This window comes from Pongo abelii, chromosome 7, assembly GCF_028885655.2.
Source record: "Pongo abelii isolate AG06213 chromosome 7, NHGRI_mPonAbe1-v2.0_pri, whole genome shotgun sequence".
Taxonomy (NCBI): Eukaryota; Metazoa; Chordata; class Mammalia; order Primates; family Hominidae; genus Pongo; species Pongo abelii.
Window position 1 is genome coordinate 156013232 of NC_071992.2, and position 15526 is coordinate 156028757.

The window sequence follows — 15526 nt, forward strand, 5'->3', positions numbered from 1 at the left end:
ACATCAACTCTGTTGGGTTTGTTTTTTTTTTTGTTTTTTTTTTTTGTTTTTTTTTTTTTGCCAAAAGTGTCTTAACCTGAGGAAACAAGCAGAGGAGATCACAGGGCATTATTCTATAAGACCCTGGCCGGGACTTCTCAAAAAGGCCAACATCGTGAAGACAGAAATGGTGATGGGGACATCCTATTTGGGGAAGTCTGGAACAACAAGACGAGCAATTGTGGGAGGTGATCTTGGGTTGTATTTTAGACTCAATAAGCTCTTGGACATTTTTGGGACAATTGGGGATTTACATACAGTCTGTATCAGACAATAATATTGTATGAATGTTTCTTAGGCATGACAATGGCACCATTAGGTAGGAGAGTGCTCTTGTTCATGGCGGACAATTTCTTCTTTGGCTGAACCACTGAAAAGTTGCAGACATGACGACACATCGTCCAAACATCTGAGTGAGAGTTGGGGAGCAGGGTGGCAAAGTATTGAGGCTGGGGGTCTGGGCGAGAGGTCTAGGGAAGCTCACTGGACCATTCTTTGTAATTCTGGGATCTTCAACATAGAAGGTCAGTGTGGGGGACTGTGGTCATAGATTTGCTGTTTTCCTGAATCAGCAGCCTCTATCAGGTGTGGTCAAGAAAGAACCACATAGAATGGATTTATGCTCAGCGCTTTGGGGAGCCCGGAATGCACCTGGCCTTGGTTTGTGACAACCATGGTTCTCTCTGCTATTGCCGGTCCCTCTTCGTCTTCCCAGCTCCCCATCCCCTGCCAAACAAAGTGATTTTTGGCTTTCTTCTGGGTGGCTCAAGCTTCAAGTGTGCCCAGGGATCAGAACATCCAGGCCAAATGCTTTTGTGGGTCAAATTGGTTTTGTGCTAAGTGCCCATAAATCTCACCCAAGCTGTCTCGTTGTGTTGATGGGGAAGCCCCAGAGGCCCAGGGAGCAAAATGACTTCCAGGAGCTCAGTGGAGCACAGCACAATAACAGGTCCCCTGCCTGCCATCCTGTCCTCCTCTAGGGTGTTTCCAGGGTCTCGTGCTGGCCACGACTCTGGAGGAAACACACTTTAGACCCACAGGCAGCTGGCCTGCATGGGACAGACCCCAAGTCACTCCACTTCCAGAACAAAGCCACCATTTGCCAGAGTGCTTCACTGATGATGGGGCCAGTGCACTGATAGGACAGGGGCATGTGCCTCTGCAGAGGGCTTCAAAGGGTGTCTTGGGGCCTGTCATTTGAAAAAGAATATTACAAAAAGAAATGGAGCCATAAGCCTCAGTGATGGTGGTTTTTTGGTCATTTTCTCCTTGCTCACCTCCCTCTCCTGGCCAATGTGCACAGACAAGGGAGGCCTCTGAGAAACCCTGTTCTTCCCTCCAGCTTCCAGCTGCAAGTGATTGTCAATGAGAATCAGGACCCATTGGCTTCCAGATATGGATGAGGCAGAGAAAAACGACCTGCCTAGGCTTATCTGCAAGCTTCTCATACTGTCCCAATGTTCTCTTAAGGCCCTGTGCACAGATAAGGAACAGGTGAGCTGAGATTCATCAATCTCCCTCCCTTTGATGGGTGGGGTTTTAATGAGCACCTCCCAAGGAGGCTTTTGTGGGCAGTGGTCTAAGTCCGTTTGCCAACTCTCCTGAAAGGATGATGGACCCCAGCGGGAATCCTGGGCTGCAAATGAGCTGCTGTGACCATGCCTGAATGCAGGCATTCCCCTCCCAATCAGCCATGCACAGTGGGAGTGCGCAGATGCTTCCAAGGGGGTTCACATGTAGAGCCAGGCAGCTCGCTGTGCTTAAGGGGCTGTTGCCAGGATTCCAAGACGAAGCAGTGCAGGTGGAAAGAACAGATCTGATACTAGCTGTAGGGATAACCAAGTATCTCAAAACCCAGAGGGATTGGTTCAGTCCTACGTAAAAGAGTCTAACAGGCTGAAGGCCAACACGGCACTTTCCACCTAGGATGGGTGCAATGAGGATTATAGCAGGGTGGTCTCTAGCAAGTGTTGCCCCCAGGGGTCTTAGAGATAGTTGAAAAGAGTTCAAGTGATTGATAGTACTAAGAGTGCTCAATCTTCATCTATCCACTCCAAATATAGGAGGAAGGTTGGGCTGTCGTACTGATGATCCCTAAATACCTACAAGGCATGTTGATTTCTAGGTACTGGCTGGTGGGCTGACCTTGGGTGATCCTGGTAGCACGTGGCTCTTCTTGAGCTCATTCTAACAGAAGTTGAGCCCTACATCCAAGCAGCCTACTGTGACTTCAACCACCTTGCTGAATGGGCATGGTTAACTGGGAGAAGGGTATGAGAATCACTTGGATGAAAGAAAGAAATTACTAGGTGCAAGAGGGAGGAAGAGAGACCTGGGGCAAGAAGCTAAAATCGTCCAGCAGCAAGAGATCTTCAGAAGGCTGTAAATAGCAACAGAAGTAGCCAGGAAAATGGTAATCAGTGGGAAGACCTGGATCCTATCTTTGTGACCTTTAGATAAGTAAGTGTTCACCTTCTCTGAACCTCAATGTCCTCCTCTGAAAATAAAGGCTGCTCAGTGAGATGACTTGGACCAAGCTTCCTCCTGGCTTTGAGGATCTGATTCTAATGCTGATTGAGTGGTAGAAGTTGGGCATCTCTGTTTAGTGCTGTTTTATTAAGAGAAGAAAGAACCCTGAACCCTTAACTTGGCCCCTGCCCTCCCCACTCTGAGACCATTTCATGCTATACCTAGATATCTCCTTGGCCAGAGACCACAGTAGGGAAGAGATGGACCATCTGAGCAAAAAATGAACATCACCAAGCAAACCAAGATTTGCCTCCATCCCCTAAACACTGACCATAAACAAGGATGTTTAACTTTGAAAGAGAAGACTCAGTGACCATCCTTCAAAGGGCTAAACTGGTAGCAAAGAGAAGACATAGGAGGGAAATAGAGCCAAGATAAATTACAAGTTGCCTCAGATACTTATGTCAGTGGTCATGTGAGGAGAAAAGACTTCATCCTATAATCCTTAATCCTGTAGAATAGAGAATGTTTTCTATAGTTCCTGGGAATAGAGAAGCTCTTTGTTACTTGAGGCATTCAAGCAGAAGTATGGCTCCTATATGACCAACTTGACACAGATAGTGTAGTGGGGAAACCAGCTCCGTATGCACGGTGGTCTCAGCGTCCCTTTAATTGGCTCCAAGGGCCTGCTGCATGCCCCCAGTGGGGAAAAGGCAGGCGCCCTCCTCCGAGGGCTGAGTTAGGACATGGTGGTGTGAAGTCAGCTCCTTGGACTCTCCTGGACTCCAGACTGAGACACCTGTGTCAGTTCTGTCAACAGCCAGCCTGTGACACTGAGCAAATCACCCTCCCAGTGCCTTGGTGTCGTCATAGATCAGATCACACCCCCCAACCATTTGAAGGCACCTCTTACAAAGGTTTTCATGAGAACCCCACATTTATTCCAGGCAAACTCTTCTGAAGCATAAAGCATTCTGCAAATGCATTAGGGCTTTTATACCTCTGACCCCCTAGAGTCAACAATCTCATCCAAGAGGAAAAAAAAATTGAACTGCTGCTATTCTCTGGACAGATTTTAGAGCCCCAAGTAGGGCCTCCCATAAAACAAAATCTTAAAACAAGTGAATCAATAAAGACCTTGAAGGTTGAGAACTGTCAACTTTGGCCTAGAGAATCTGAGGTTCGCAGACTCCTTCGAAGGCCCTGTGTCCTGGACGAAGGGGAAATTTCAACATGGGATGTAGCATTAAAGTACATGCACAGCCTTTTCAGAGGAGTCTTGAATGCTCCAGTGTTTCAGCCCATTGGCCCAAATGCTTGGGACTGGTGGCATTCAGGTGTTGTCTCCTTTAAGAAATCCTGTAGGTCTACTCTTTCTAGGGAGCAAAGCCTCCTTTCTGGGAGATCTCGTTGGGGCCTTGAGACAGGCCAGTAAACCGTGTTCCTTCTGAGTATAGCCAAGGTCCATTTCCATGCAAGAGCCATGAACTTCATTTACAAAAGAGGAATGGGAAGATGGATGAATGGGTGATTTTTAGAAAATGGCAGGGATGGTAATGAGGGAAATTAAAGTCCCCTCAGTGAATCTGGAGGTCAAACTGTCCTTTAAGCCTGTTACTAAAAGAGCCTCCAATGTGCCATATTCTACAGCCTGAACTACCCCCACCACCTCCCCCAAGAGGATAGCAGGTCTTCCCTTTGGGGTCATCCCCTATTGAGAGTAGGGAGGAATTTCTACACTACTCAGACAAAATTGTCCCCTGAGATTGGCAAGTTCCCAGTAGGCCAAGACATAGCTCCTTGCCTCTAAACTCTTCCTGAGACCAGTGTGAACTTTATCCTATTTACAAATCAAATGCAATTAGAGACGATATTTCTTGAAATAGATATGTATTTTTAATGAGGAATGCCCTGTCAATTTTCATGAGGAAAAGGAACCACAGCCACATACTAATACCCATTCTCACCCAAGCATTCCAACACTGTAATTCTTATTTATGCAGGTAGGTGCTGCACAAAATCATCAATAAGAGGGAAATAGATACTCTGGGGTTCCAACAATTTTCCCGTTTCCCCTGACAACTCCAGTTGCATGGTAAATTGTTGGAACTGGAGGTGACAAAATTAAAGATGTCTTTTATAAGTTATTGTTATTGGCTTTGGATTATTCCATTTCTAGTTTTCTTGTTGATAGTACATACCAGTTGTTTAACAAAGTGCATGCTTTTTAAAAAATGTTTGAACTGGCAAGCTAAACTGATCTGGGTCTTCTTGCCCGCCTGCCCCTAAAAAACATTAATATAATTTAGAACCTAGCATTTAGAAAATATGGCCATGACACATCAGGGATAAGGACTGCTTAATGAAACATGCTTGATTTGGCAAAAGACGATAAATCAAAAACCTTGTAGGTTTTGTCTTTCCGTTTTGTTTGGAAGCAGCCAAAAGCAGGCTATGATGTGTGATGGGAAAGAAAACGGAATACCTAATACTTCCCGTTTTGTCACGACACACGTGCACACAGAAGCACACACACAACACACGCACACAGTCACTCAGTCCTTAGGGAGGAAAAGAGAAAGGAGTTAGGTCAGAGACACCACTAAGGGTGGGCGATTGAAGGCTGAGCGTGATGTGCAGCTTTGGGGTGGGTATCCTCTCAGCTCTGTCTCCGTGGTCTTGGTCTCACATCTGTCCCGGGAAAACCACTGCAGAGATGGGGTGGGTGGGGTGAGAAATGTAAGGCATAGTCTGCTGGGAAGGAAGGAGGAGATCCATGCTTCATGCTCAGATGTGAGTTTCAGAGGAGTATGGGCCTGTATTTCCCTTTGGCCTGCTCTGTCTGGCTGGAAAGGTGGGGGAAAATGAGACCAAGAGACCAAGAAAGGAGGAAGGAGAGAAAGTAATAATGATGACAATAATAATAATAAATAAATAAGAAAAGACGAGTTGGACCAATGGAAATTAACACCAACTATGACAAATGACTTTTCTGTCCCATTTCCCTCCCCACACCTAAACGGACTTCCGGCGTTTCATCAGCCTCTGGTGGTCGGTAAAGCTGTGTAACCCAGGAGAGATGGAGCTAATAGGCGATGGGAAGAGGCTGTTTTTTAATGTGCTTGGTGAGATCTCCTCGATCTTGTAAGAGATGGAGTGGAAGTAGTGAGGGGCAAGCTTGGCGCTGAAGGAGTTCTGCGGTGCCACCGAGCGGCCGCCATAGTCCTGCGAGCGGTAGCAGGTGCAGGAGCACACAGACTGCAGGTCCGGGACGTCCGCCTTGTACCTGGGCCGGCTGGGCCGCGGCTCCTCAGGGATGTGAATGACCATGCTGTTGCGGTTTCCGGCGAGGGATGCCCTCTCTTCAGCATCCCGCCGCTCATCCTCACTGTTCATGGTCAAGAACCTGAGGACGACCAGGTTGAGGAAGGCCCCGATGACCGTCAGCCCCACCAGGATATACATAAAGCTAAAGGCCACGTAGAGCGGCTTCTTCTGCAGGGCGCCCTTGGTCTGCAGGGCCACGTAGTCCCCGAACCCAATGGTAGTCAACGTGATGAAGCAGTAGTAGTAGGCGTGGAAGAAGCTCCACTCCTCACACTGGGAGAAGGCGGCCGCCCCGATGCACAGCGTCCCCATGCAGGAGAAGAAGCCCACAGTCACCATGTTCTCCATAGACACGTCAGTGTTGCGCATGCCACAGCACTTCTTAATGCGCTTCAGCAGGTAGCGCACGAAGGTGTTCATGCGCTCGCCCAGGCTCTGGAACATGACCAGCGTCAGCGGGATGCCCAGCACGGCGTAGAACATGCAGAAGGCCTTGCCCGCATCGGTGCCAGGTGCAGCGTGCCCATAACCTGTGGGAAGGGGATGAGAAGAACAGAGAGAGCAAGTGAGGAGGGGTCTAGAGGTTAGGGGAAGGGGGGTCGACTTGGTGCAGTACAATGCAGAGGGACCTGGTACTGGGGGAATTTCCTCCGCAGGGTAGAGGGGCATGGCCATATCTTGGAGGGAGGAGAACAAAGGAGAGCCACTTTCTGAGAAGTCACATGAGCTTGGGAGATAGCGGGGTGGGGGGGGGGGTAGGAACATTTCAGTAGGGCGGGGATTTGGGATGTGCTGGGATGGAAGGGAAGAGAAAAAAGAAGAACCAATATCACTTGCAGTATGCCACTGAGAGGGGATGGAGGAACATTCTAATGCCATCTTAGAGCCACATAAAGGCTTTAAAAAGAAAAAAGCAGATTCACTACTAAGAACTCCAAAAGTATCAAGCCCAAGGGAGAAACCTCTCTATGTCCACTATGGATTGACATGAAGAGTGGATTTTCAAAGAATGATACCTGCCATGGGCCAGGCACAGTGCTGAATCCTCTTACAGACATCACCTCATTCTAGCCTCTAAACCACCATAATGATTCCAACCCCACTAACAAGAAAACTGAGTTAGTTACTTAATAGCAGGGTAGCTTGATTTCTTCAGAGTTGGGATTTCAGCCCAGAGTTTTCAACTGCCAAGAATGAGGCTCAAAAGCAGAGACTTTGAATCAAGAGAGGCAATTGTAGAGTGAGATGTAAACGCCACGAAGGCATACTTTTAAAAATGTTTTGTTCGCTGCTGTATTCCCCCATACCTAGAAAGTAAAATATTTATTTAATAAAGGAATGAATAAATTTACACCGCTCTATCAATGGAGCCTGGATAGAAATGAGGAAACAACCCTTAAAGACCTTATGTGTGTAAGTACTTTTGAAATTCTTGATGCAACTTCATTGCGTGGTTGCTGCAGGGAATCCAAGTCAAGCCTGTATTTCCTCACATTCGAAATGAAGGCAATGATGTTGAATAGGTGAAGTCAGCTGCAGGGTCACCCAAGCTGGTCAGTGACAATGTCAGAACCAGGATGGGATCTTCTCAATATGGCAGAAGGAACAAGAGACTCAGTAGGTTCAAACTGTGGGACTAACACTACCCAGAATAAAAACCTTGATCATGGACAATGTTTGGACTGAAATTTTGAAGGATGTACCTGGTCTTCCAACATCTAAAATCCTGCCCATCAAGACAGATTTCCCTGATGGGACCCTGTCACATGTTCATGGTCACTTAGCTTGCTTCTTTACCTTGGGTTCCATAAGCTTTTCCAAACCCATATGTCTTTATCTGTTACATGGGATAATTGTTCTTCGGTGGCGTTGTATGGATCCGCCGAGATCAGACAGCTCCTAGCCCACAGTCTGATACACAGTAGGGACCTACCAAACCCCAGGACCCTCTACCACTCCCTCCTGCAGGAAGCTGCCTCTGACTGCTCTAGCTCACACTTCTCCATCAGGGCTTCATTGCCTGTGGCTCAGTCTGTCTGTCTCCGGTGGTGTGAATATGTGCCATGACCTACCTGCCCCCATGGGCCAAACTCTCACTTGAAAAATGACATCACATGTTTGCCTCCAGAAGGCCTTCTCCCCATCCTCTCTGGCCTTCAATCCCAGCTAGCACTGAGTTAGCTCATGCTCTAGTAAGCACTGCGCTCTGACACCCCTTAGTCCTTATGAAAGAAGAGATGATGTGACAAAGTTAGGCCAGAAAGGACAGAGTGGGGAAACAGAAAAGCTGAAAAAAGAGAATAGATATATCAATTGAAATTATCCAATCTGAAGAGCAGAGAGGAATAAAGATTGAAACTAAAGCCTTGGGGAAGCTGTAGGGCAATATCAAAAGGTGTCCCAGAAGGAAAGAGAATGAGAATTGAGACAAAAAGAAGAAATAATGGCCAAAAGTAGCCAAATTAAGGTTGGGCACAGTGCTTCACACCTGGAATCCCAGCACTTGAGGCCAGGAGTTTGAGACCAGCCTGGCCAACATGGTGAAACCTCATCTCTACTAATTTTGTAAAAATACAAAAATTAGCCAGGTGTGTAGTCCTAACTATACGGGAGGCTGTAGTCCTACTATACGGGACCTGTAGTCCTAACTATACGGGAGGCTGAGGAAGGAGAATCACTTGAACCCAGGAGGTGGAGGTTGCAATGAGCCATGACTGTGTCACTGCACTCCAACCTGGGTGACAGAGCGAGACTCCATCTCAAAAAAAAAAAAAAAAAAAAAAAAAAGCCAGATTCAAGAAGCTCAGTGAACCCCAGGCAGGACAAATACAAAGAAAACCACATGCCAGAGTCAAGCTGCTTAAAGTCAGAGAAAATAATGAAAGTAGCCAGAGAAAAATAATATACCACATACAGGGGAACAGGAATATAATATTGCTTTACTTCTAAACATAAGCAACAGAGGGAGGGAGCAGTGGAAGCATGGCTGTAAAGAACTAAGACTGCTCACTGAGAATTCCATATCCAGAGAAATTATCCTTCAAGAAAGGCAAAACAAAGACATTTTCTTTTTTTTTTTTTTTTTTTGCTTATTTATTATTTCCCATTTATTTATTTTTAAGTGTGTTTGCTTTCCTGGGCCAATAACTATCAGAAAACTAAAATAATGGCAAAACAATTATTTATGTTTTTCTATAATGTTTTGATGTTCACACTAGTGTGCGCTGTTATGCTTTATATAATAATTAACAAAGACATTTTCAGATGAAGTAAAACTAAGAGAGTTTATTACCAGCATATCTGCACATAAGATTACTGAAGGCTGCTCTGTCTGGGGAGAAGGACACCAGATGGAAACTTAAGTCTTCAGGAAAGAAGGCACATCTTGGCAAACAAGTAGGGTAAATATAAAAGACGCAGGGCTGGGAATCCTACTATATCTCCATATAGCTCACCTGTAGAGCTGGTACCAAAAAAGCCAGCTGGAATGCTGGAGAATAACAGGAGGTTGTTGGAAACTTATTAAGTGGTAATGTTCCATATGTGATATATTTACTGGAAGAAATCAACACTGCATTTTCTGGGTCAAAAACTGCACACCAGGTGCCAGGGTCCCCCACCCCGACTTCTGTTCCCGCTAGTAAAAATAAGCAGTTTGCCTTGACAGGGCTTGGACAGCAGTACACTGGGATGTCCTGTCTCCTCCTGTCTTACTAGAGCATGAAAGAACTTGATCACTGACACACCATAGTGTTTCTCACTGGTCCACTGCATCGATGACATCCCTTGGTAAGACACGTGCATAAGAGAGTATGGGAGATGAACAGCGCTGAGGTTCGGGGGTCTTCCCCATTAACACATTTCCTGGGGGCCCAGTGGTCTGGGGAACCAGGACCATTCCCTCTCAAGTGAGAGACAAGTTTCAGGACTCCCAAGGCCTTCTACGAAAAAGAAGGTGGTACAGGGTATCCTCCACTGTCCTATTTAGGCGTTCCCAGCCACACCCTGATCTCTATCCTGAGAGCTACATCAAGCGTCCCTTTGCCCTCTGGTTTCCAGCTGGGTCCATCCAATGGACAGCCCCAGTAGATCAGAGGAAGGGAAGAAGAGGAGGACTTCGGCAATTAGCTGCATCTGCCAGCAGGCTCACAGCAGCTACTCTCTACAAGTTCCAGGAACTGCACCCTTGGCGTGTTAATAGCTCTCCACTGGTGCTCCACATACCCCTCATTGCTTCCCCCAACCCTGCCTACGTGTTCAAGAAGAATTTATAAATAGCCCATTTATTAATCATTCAGTGTGAGAGCACTATTTCCTGCAGAGACCCTGTTATACCATCTGTTTTCCCCTGGGTCTGCTTAACAAATCTGCTTATGATAGAACACTGCAGGTACTGTGTACAAACAGGTCTGCGAATATTAAGTCCACATGTCAGATGCTCACAAATACTTGCACAGAACACACATACGTGGCATCTATGAAGACTTCAGTGTACACGCAGTGTACACTTGGAACCTAATGTGTAGAATAATGGCACATGTGACATAGTAGCACACTATATATAGATAGATTAGACAAAGAGGCACATAACTACAGCACACCCATATTCACCAGTAAATATTGTCTATGCAGTGTGTGTGCCTGTAGAACACACATGACACAGGCTGTATGTGCCACACCTATGTATATGCTGCAGACTGCACGTTTTAGTAGCACACACCATGTCTACAGATTGTATGTAGAAGATACAATAAAGAACATAGAAAATGCATGTATGTTGGACACGTGACACAGAAGATGGCCTCTAAGCTCTTCCCAAGAGGAGAATGAGGTACAAATCTAATGCATTCCCCCAGCACCTGTGTGACAACTCAAGTCCTGAGAAACTATTTTTTTCCCACCTGCAGATTAACGTATCCCAGCATCACCCGCCCGGGGGTCAGAAGATATATTCATTCATCTACTCATACATTACCCATTCAGACATCTCCATTGACTGTGCCCTGGGACCTGCTCTTGGCACAGGGGATTCCACAAAAACTTCTTTCCTGGAAATCTCCCAAGGGGCTCCAGCCAGCCTGTACCAGGAGCCCTGCCCAGTGCCCAACACGAGCAGGTACAGATAGAGGCTGGGGCTTGGATGTGGAAAGGCCACAGGTGACCCCTGGGCTGTCTGTTCCCGGTTACCTCCTACCCCACCTGTGAACTCAGGAACCACACATGCCCAGGTGGATTTTCCCTCTAGGACTCCAGGCTCCTACAATACCCTACCGCCCCCTCCCCCCACCCCCAGGCACTACAAGGTGGTGACCTTCTCCATCTCTGAGGACCACAGAGGTGGCAGAATCTCAGAAGTCCCACCCACCACTGGCCACCCTTTCCTCATCATAAAGGGATCACTTATCCCTTTGGCAATGAGATTTCTGAAATTTATCTGCACAAAATTCAGGAGGCACACACAGGGCACCAAAGGTAGAGATAATGAAACCAGGACTCCCGGAGAGGCACCTCCGACTGCGGGTGAGATCTAGCCGAGCAGCCTCAGTCACTCGAACTGTTTCACAGACGTGTAAGATGAGGCTGCAGGAGGGCTGCCAACTCACAACCGCCCCGCAAGAGGCCACATCATCCTTACCTAACCCAATGCCTGGCACCCCCTACAAGCACCCAGCCAACAGCAGGGCCCTAAGCCAGAGCCCCACCAACTGAGGAATGCAAAGACCACGCACAGGGTACAAAGCCCCTGCACGCAAGGGACGCAGCCAGCCCACGCTGCTCACCTCCAGAGCTTCGACTCCTGTTTTGCTGATGTCTAGGGGGATGCTGAGTTAGACACGCTGCCTTTGGGACCTGGTACTGGTCCACATGGTCACAAGGAGTCAGACCTCTGGGTGTGAGGTTAACCATAGTGGCGCTGGTAATAGATAGCACTGACAGCCTGAAATTCGGTTTCCAGCACTGCTCACACAGCAGCGGCATCCCCGACACCATCCTTCCCAAGATTCCAGGATGCCGGCACGGTTCCGAGACCCCGGAGGGAGCTTACAATCGGTTCCAGTTGAGTGGCTGTCCCAGCTTTCTCAGCCCGGCTGGCCCCTGCATCACTCAGTGCTTTGGGCTCCAGGGTCCTGCTCTGCCCACCCACCCACCCTCCCCTGGCCTGCTCAGCTTTGCCGACAGGTGGCAGTGCCCAGGACCAGGCAGGGTGAGTAGATGTGAGTGTTGAAGGAGATCCAGGAAGACCCCCAGCTCAGCCCAGCCCCATGTCCCAGCACATGGAACCAATCCCTCGAGTGGCAGCCCCACCCAGGGGTCTGGAGCATCCTAGGTCACCTGCTAAGTGAAGCCAGCCCTAGAAGAGAACCTCCAGTCCCACCCGGCCCACTTCCACAGTCAGAGGCAACTGACACCTGGGGGCCGGTGATGCCCAACTTCACAGGGCAGGCCGGTGATGGGGTTCCTGCCCTACAGATCTGGAAAGGGGACAGTCATTGTAAAAATGGCAAAGCCCACTTGGAAAAGCTGACTCTGCACTGTGCACTATGACTCCTGAGCACCCCGGGATGACCCCCCTCTGCTTCCTCATCTGTGAAACAGGGCAGAGGACGTGAATCAGAGCAGACTGAGAATCAGCCCCCTCACCAGGCTCCTCCCAGAATTGGCCAAATGCATGGGTCCCCTCACCGAGAGCTGGGCCCTGCAGCCTCTGAGCTGAGCCCCACCTCAGGCTGGTGTGCAGCCCTGGGGGTCAGGCCTTCCAGCCCCCAAGTGCCCATGTGGATCTGTAGCCAACGATGTCTGGGCCCAAGGGAACTGACAGCCTGCCTGCTTCCACAAGGCCTTCTTAGCTGGTTACTAGGTGCCTCTTCCAGCCCCGGACCCTGGTGGAAGGCTGGGGGCTCCCAGGACAGCACCCACAGGCTGTACTCCTCACCTATCCAGACACTGACTGGCCCTGCTGGGGAGTCACAGCCTGGGCCACCTTGGGCCAGATCGTGAGCTCCCGAGGAGAGCGGAGCCCACTCCTGACTCAGCTGTGCAGATCCCAGAGCCCAGCATGGAGGAGAAGGCAGCACGTGGTATCTCCAGATGCCTTGCTGTGCAAGTGACTTCCATCCTCCCAGACCTGCCTGGAAGTCCCAGCCAATCCCTAAGCCCAGGGCCCAAGGTGGCTGGGGGCAGCTTTGCCCAAGACACAGCATCACCCAGCCTGATTTTCATGGCCTCTTTAATATACTTAGTGGGTCTCTTTGCTCTTTCCTGAGAGAGGCTTTGCAGAGAAGCAGCCTTCATCTCTCTGCTGCAGCTGGTTAGCAAAACAGGAAAAAAAAAAAAAAAAAAAAAAAAAAAAAAGGAATAGGCTCCATCTTCCCAGAGGGGAGAGAGGCAGAGGACAAGGAAAATAAAACTAATCATTTCTATTGGGTCTGGAGCTCCCCAAAAAACCAGCTGTGGCTGGAAGGCAGCACTCACTTCAAGACACCTGCCACTCCCCAGTGGCTCCTGCAAGGTTTCCCAGAAGTCACGGCAGCCATCACGTACCAGAAGCTTCCCAGCTTCTCCTGTTTTGAACAGCATTATTTCACTTAAAAATACTCTAAGCACATGGGACATAGTAGTGCAAGATGCATACTATATACATGTAAGTTAGACCATAAGAGGCACCTGTTCTGAGTCAAAGTATCCAGTGGGCTGTCCCCACTGGAAAAAGGCAACTAGGGCAGCCTGGGCCAGGTGGACTGCAGACCAGCCTCGCTCCTGCACTCCAGCGCTCAAGAGCTGTCTGTGGCTCCCCATGTCCCCCCTGGCAATCTAGGTACATCCACACCTGACCATGAGTGACCTTCACAGACTTAAAGGGTAAAACCTCTGCCCTCCACTGTGGAGCTTATTCAGGGGAGAGGTAGATAGAGCAGGACCTTTACCTTCCTGCCTCTGCAGCATTACTACCCCATTCCTTCCACTGGGGAATGCCCAGGCCGTTACCCCACTTACCTGATCCCTTGACCAGAAGCCATCAAGCTGAGCTTTGAATTCCCACTGCAGTGGGGTGGAGTGGAGGAGCTCAGCCCCTGGTGTCGGGCCAGTCCAGGTTTGAGCCCTAACCGTGCCCTCGTAGGGACTGTGGATGGTCCCCTCCCTCCCTGGGCCTCTTTCTCTTCTGTCACTGCAACCCCAGTCTCCCAGGGAGCCTGGCTATTCCAGGAGCTGGAGCGGCTGTCCTGCCGGTGAGGGGTGCCCATGGCTGTCCCACAGTTCCCTGGGACAGGCTGCCCAGCACGGGAAGGAGATGGCCATACAAGTATTTAGGCACTGAGAAATTTCCTGCTGGAAGAGAATGAAGTATTTATAAAGGACATGTAAAGTTTGTGCTGGTAAGAATTAAAACAGCCACAAATTCCATGACTCAGGGTGGCTTGGAGGAGGAGCAGGCTGGAGAAGAGAGCTGCCCTTGAGCCTCGGGCTTCCCACCTGGCTCCCACGGAAGCCTGCGGCAAGCATCCCACTCATCCTCCCACGAGCATCGGCCCTGCTCAGGCCCTGGAATGAGCTCGGCATGATTTAAACCCAGGCGTCTGAAAACACCAAAAGCAAAGTAATGCATGGGTTGCGTGTAGGGTGGGCAGCAATCAGTGGGTCCCAAAGTCTGGGTCTGGCTCCATCTCCTACTTACTATGACCTTGGGCAAGACACCTTAGATCCTCTAAGCCTTAACCTTCTCTTCTGGCAAGGGCAATATGGAATGAAGCAGCCTCCTCCAGTGGCACAGCACTTTACATCCCATGGCACAGCACTTTACACTTGACAATGTTTTTCCCAACTCATTCTTTCATGGATAAGGGATATCAGTGGTGGTGTGTCAAGTCCTCCTCTTGCAATATAACACAACCCCAATTTCTACTGGGCACTACACACAGGCTTGGTCTCCTGTTCAATCCAAGAAGGGAACGGTACTTTGTAGGCATTCTGATGGTTTCAGCAAAAGCCTCAGGGTTTGGGGCTTGACTAGTGACTCAAAGGCTTCTGCTTTTTCCTGCCAGACTGGAGGGTGCCAGGGGGTGAGGTCTGGAGCTCCTGCAGTCATTTCACTATCAGGAGGATGAACTCAGCCACAGAAGATAACATCCCGACCCCGATCTCAGAGCTGGGAAGCTGTACAGAGATGTTTCACCCTGCCTCTAAGCCTGTCCTACCCGGAGTCAGCCCAGCTCACAGACAGTTCATTCCGTCCCCCTGTAAATATGTTGGCTTTAGCCAGGGTTTGTTTCACTGTAAGTGATTGATTAACACCCAACCCAGAGTACACATCCTAATACCCTAGCAAGACTACAAATAACCTACAACAGGTTTGTCAACATAGCACTTTGCAATTCACACTCCCCTGTGTCTCTTGCGGTTTCTCTTAGAAGCTACCTCTGATATGTATGTCCTGGGGAGAGGGGCTGGAAGGTAACATGGCTGTGAGCAGGGAATGGCCAGCTGGCAGGCCAGGGCCTCTCAAAGAGCAGCTGCTCCCATCCTGGCCTCAGGACTGTGGGCCAGGGTGACTCAATTCTGAGTTTGAAAGAGAAGCTGAAAATATGGATTTTTTAAATGTAGTATCTAATTAGTGTCCAATTAAACATTTGAAAACATGGCACAGGCCAAACAAAATAAGATGAAATAGACCATCTGTCTCAAACAGAGGCCA

The 15526-nt window shown here is 48.9% G+C and overlaps 1 protein-coding gene across 1 annotated transcript in view; it reads right to left on the minus strand.

Annotated features, from left to right (window-relative positions):
* Positions 1 to 4381: 4381 nt before the first annotated feature.
* The window catches only part of KCNK9 (potassium two pore domain channel subfamily K member 9), an 88413-nt gene continuing 77268 nt past the window's right edge, over positions 4382 to 15526 (minus strand). The window contains exon 2 of the mRNA XM_054518876.2: positions 4382 to 6365. Within this exon, the coding sequence (XP_054374851.1) occupies positions 5524 to 6365 (842 nt within the window). The 3' untranslated portion in view covers positions 4382 to 5523. The remainder of the gene's footprint in view (positions 6366 to 15526) is intronic.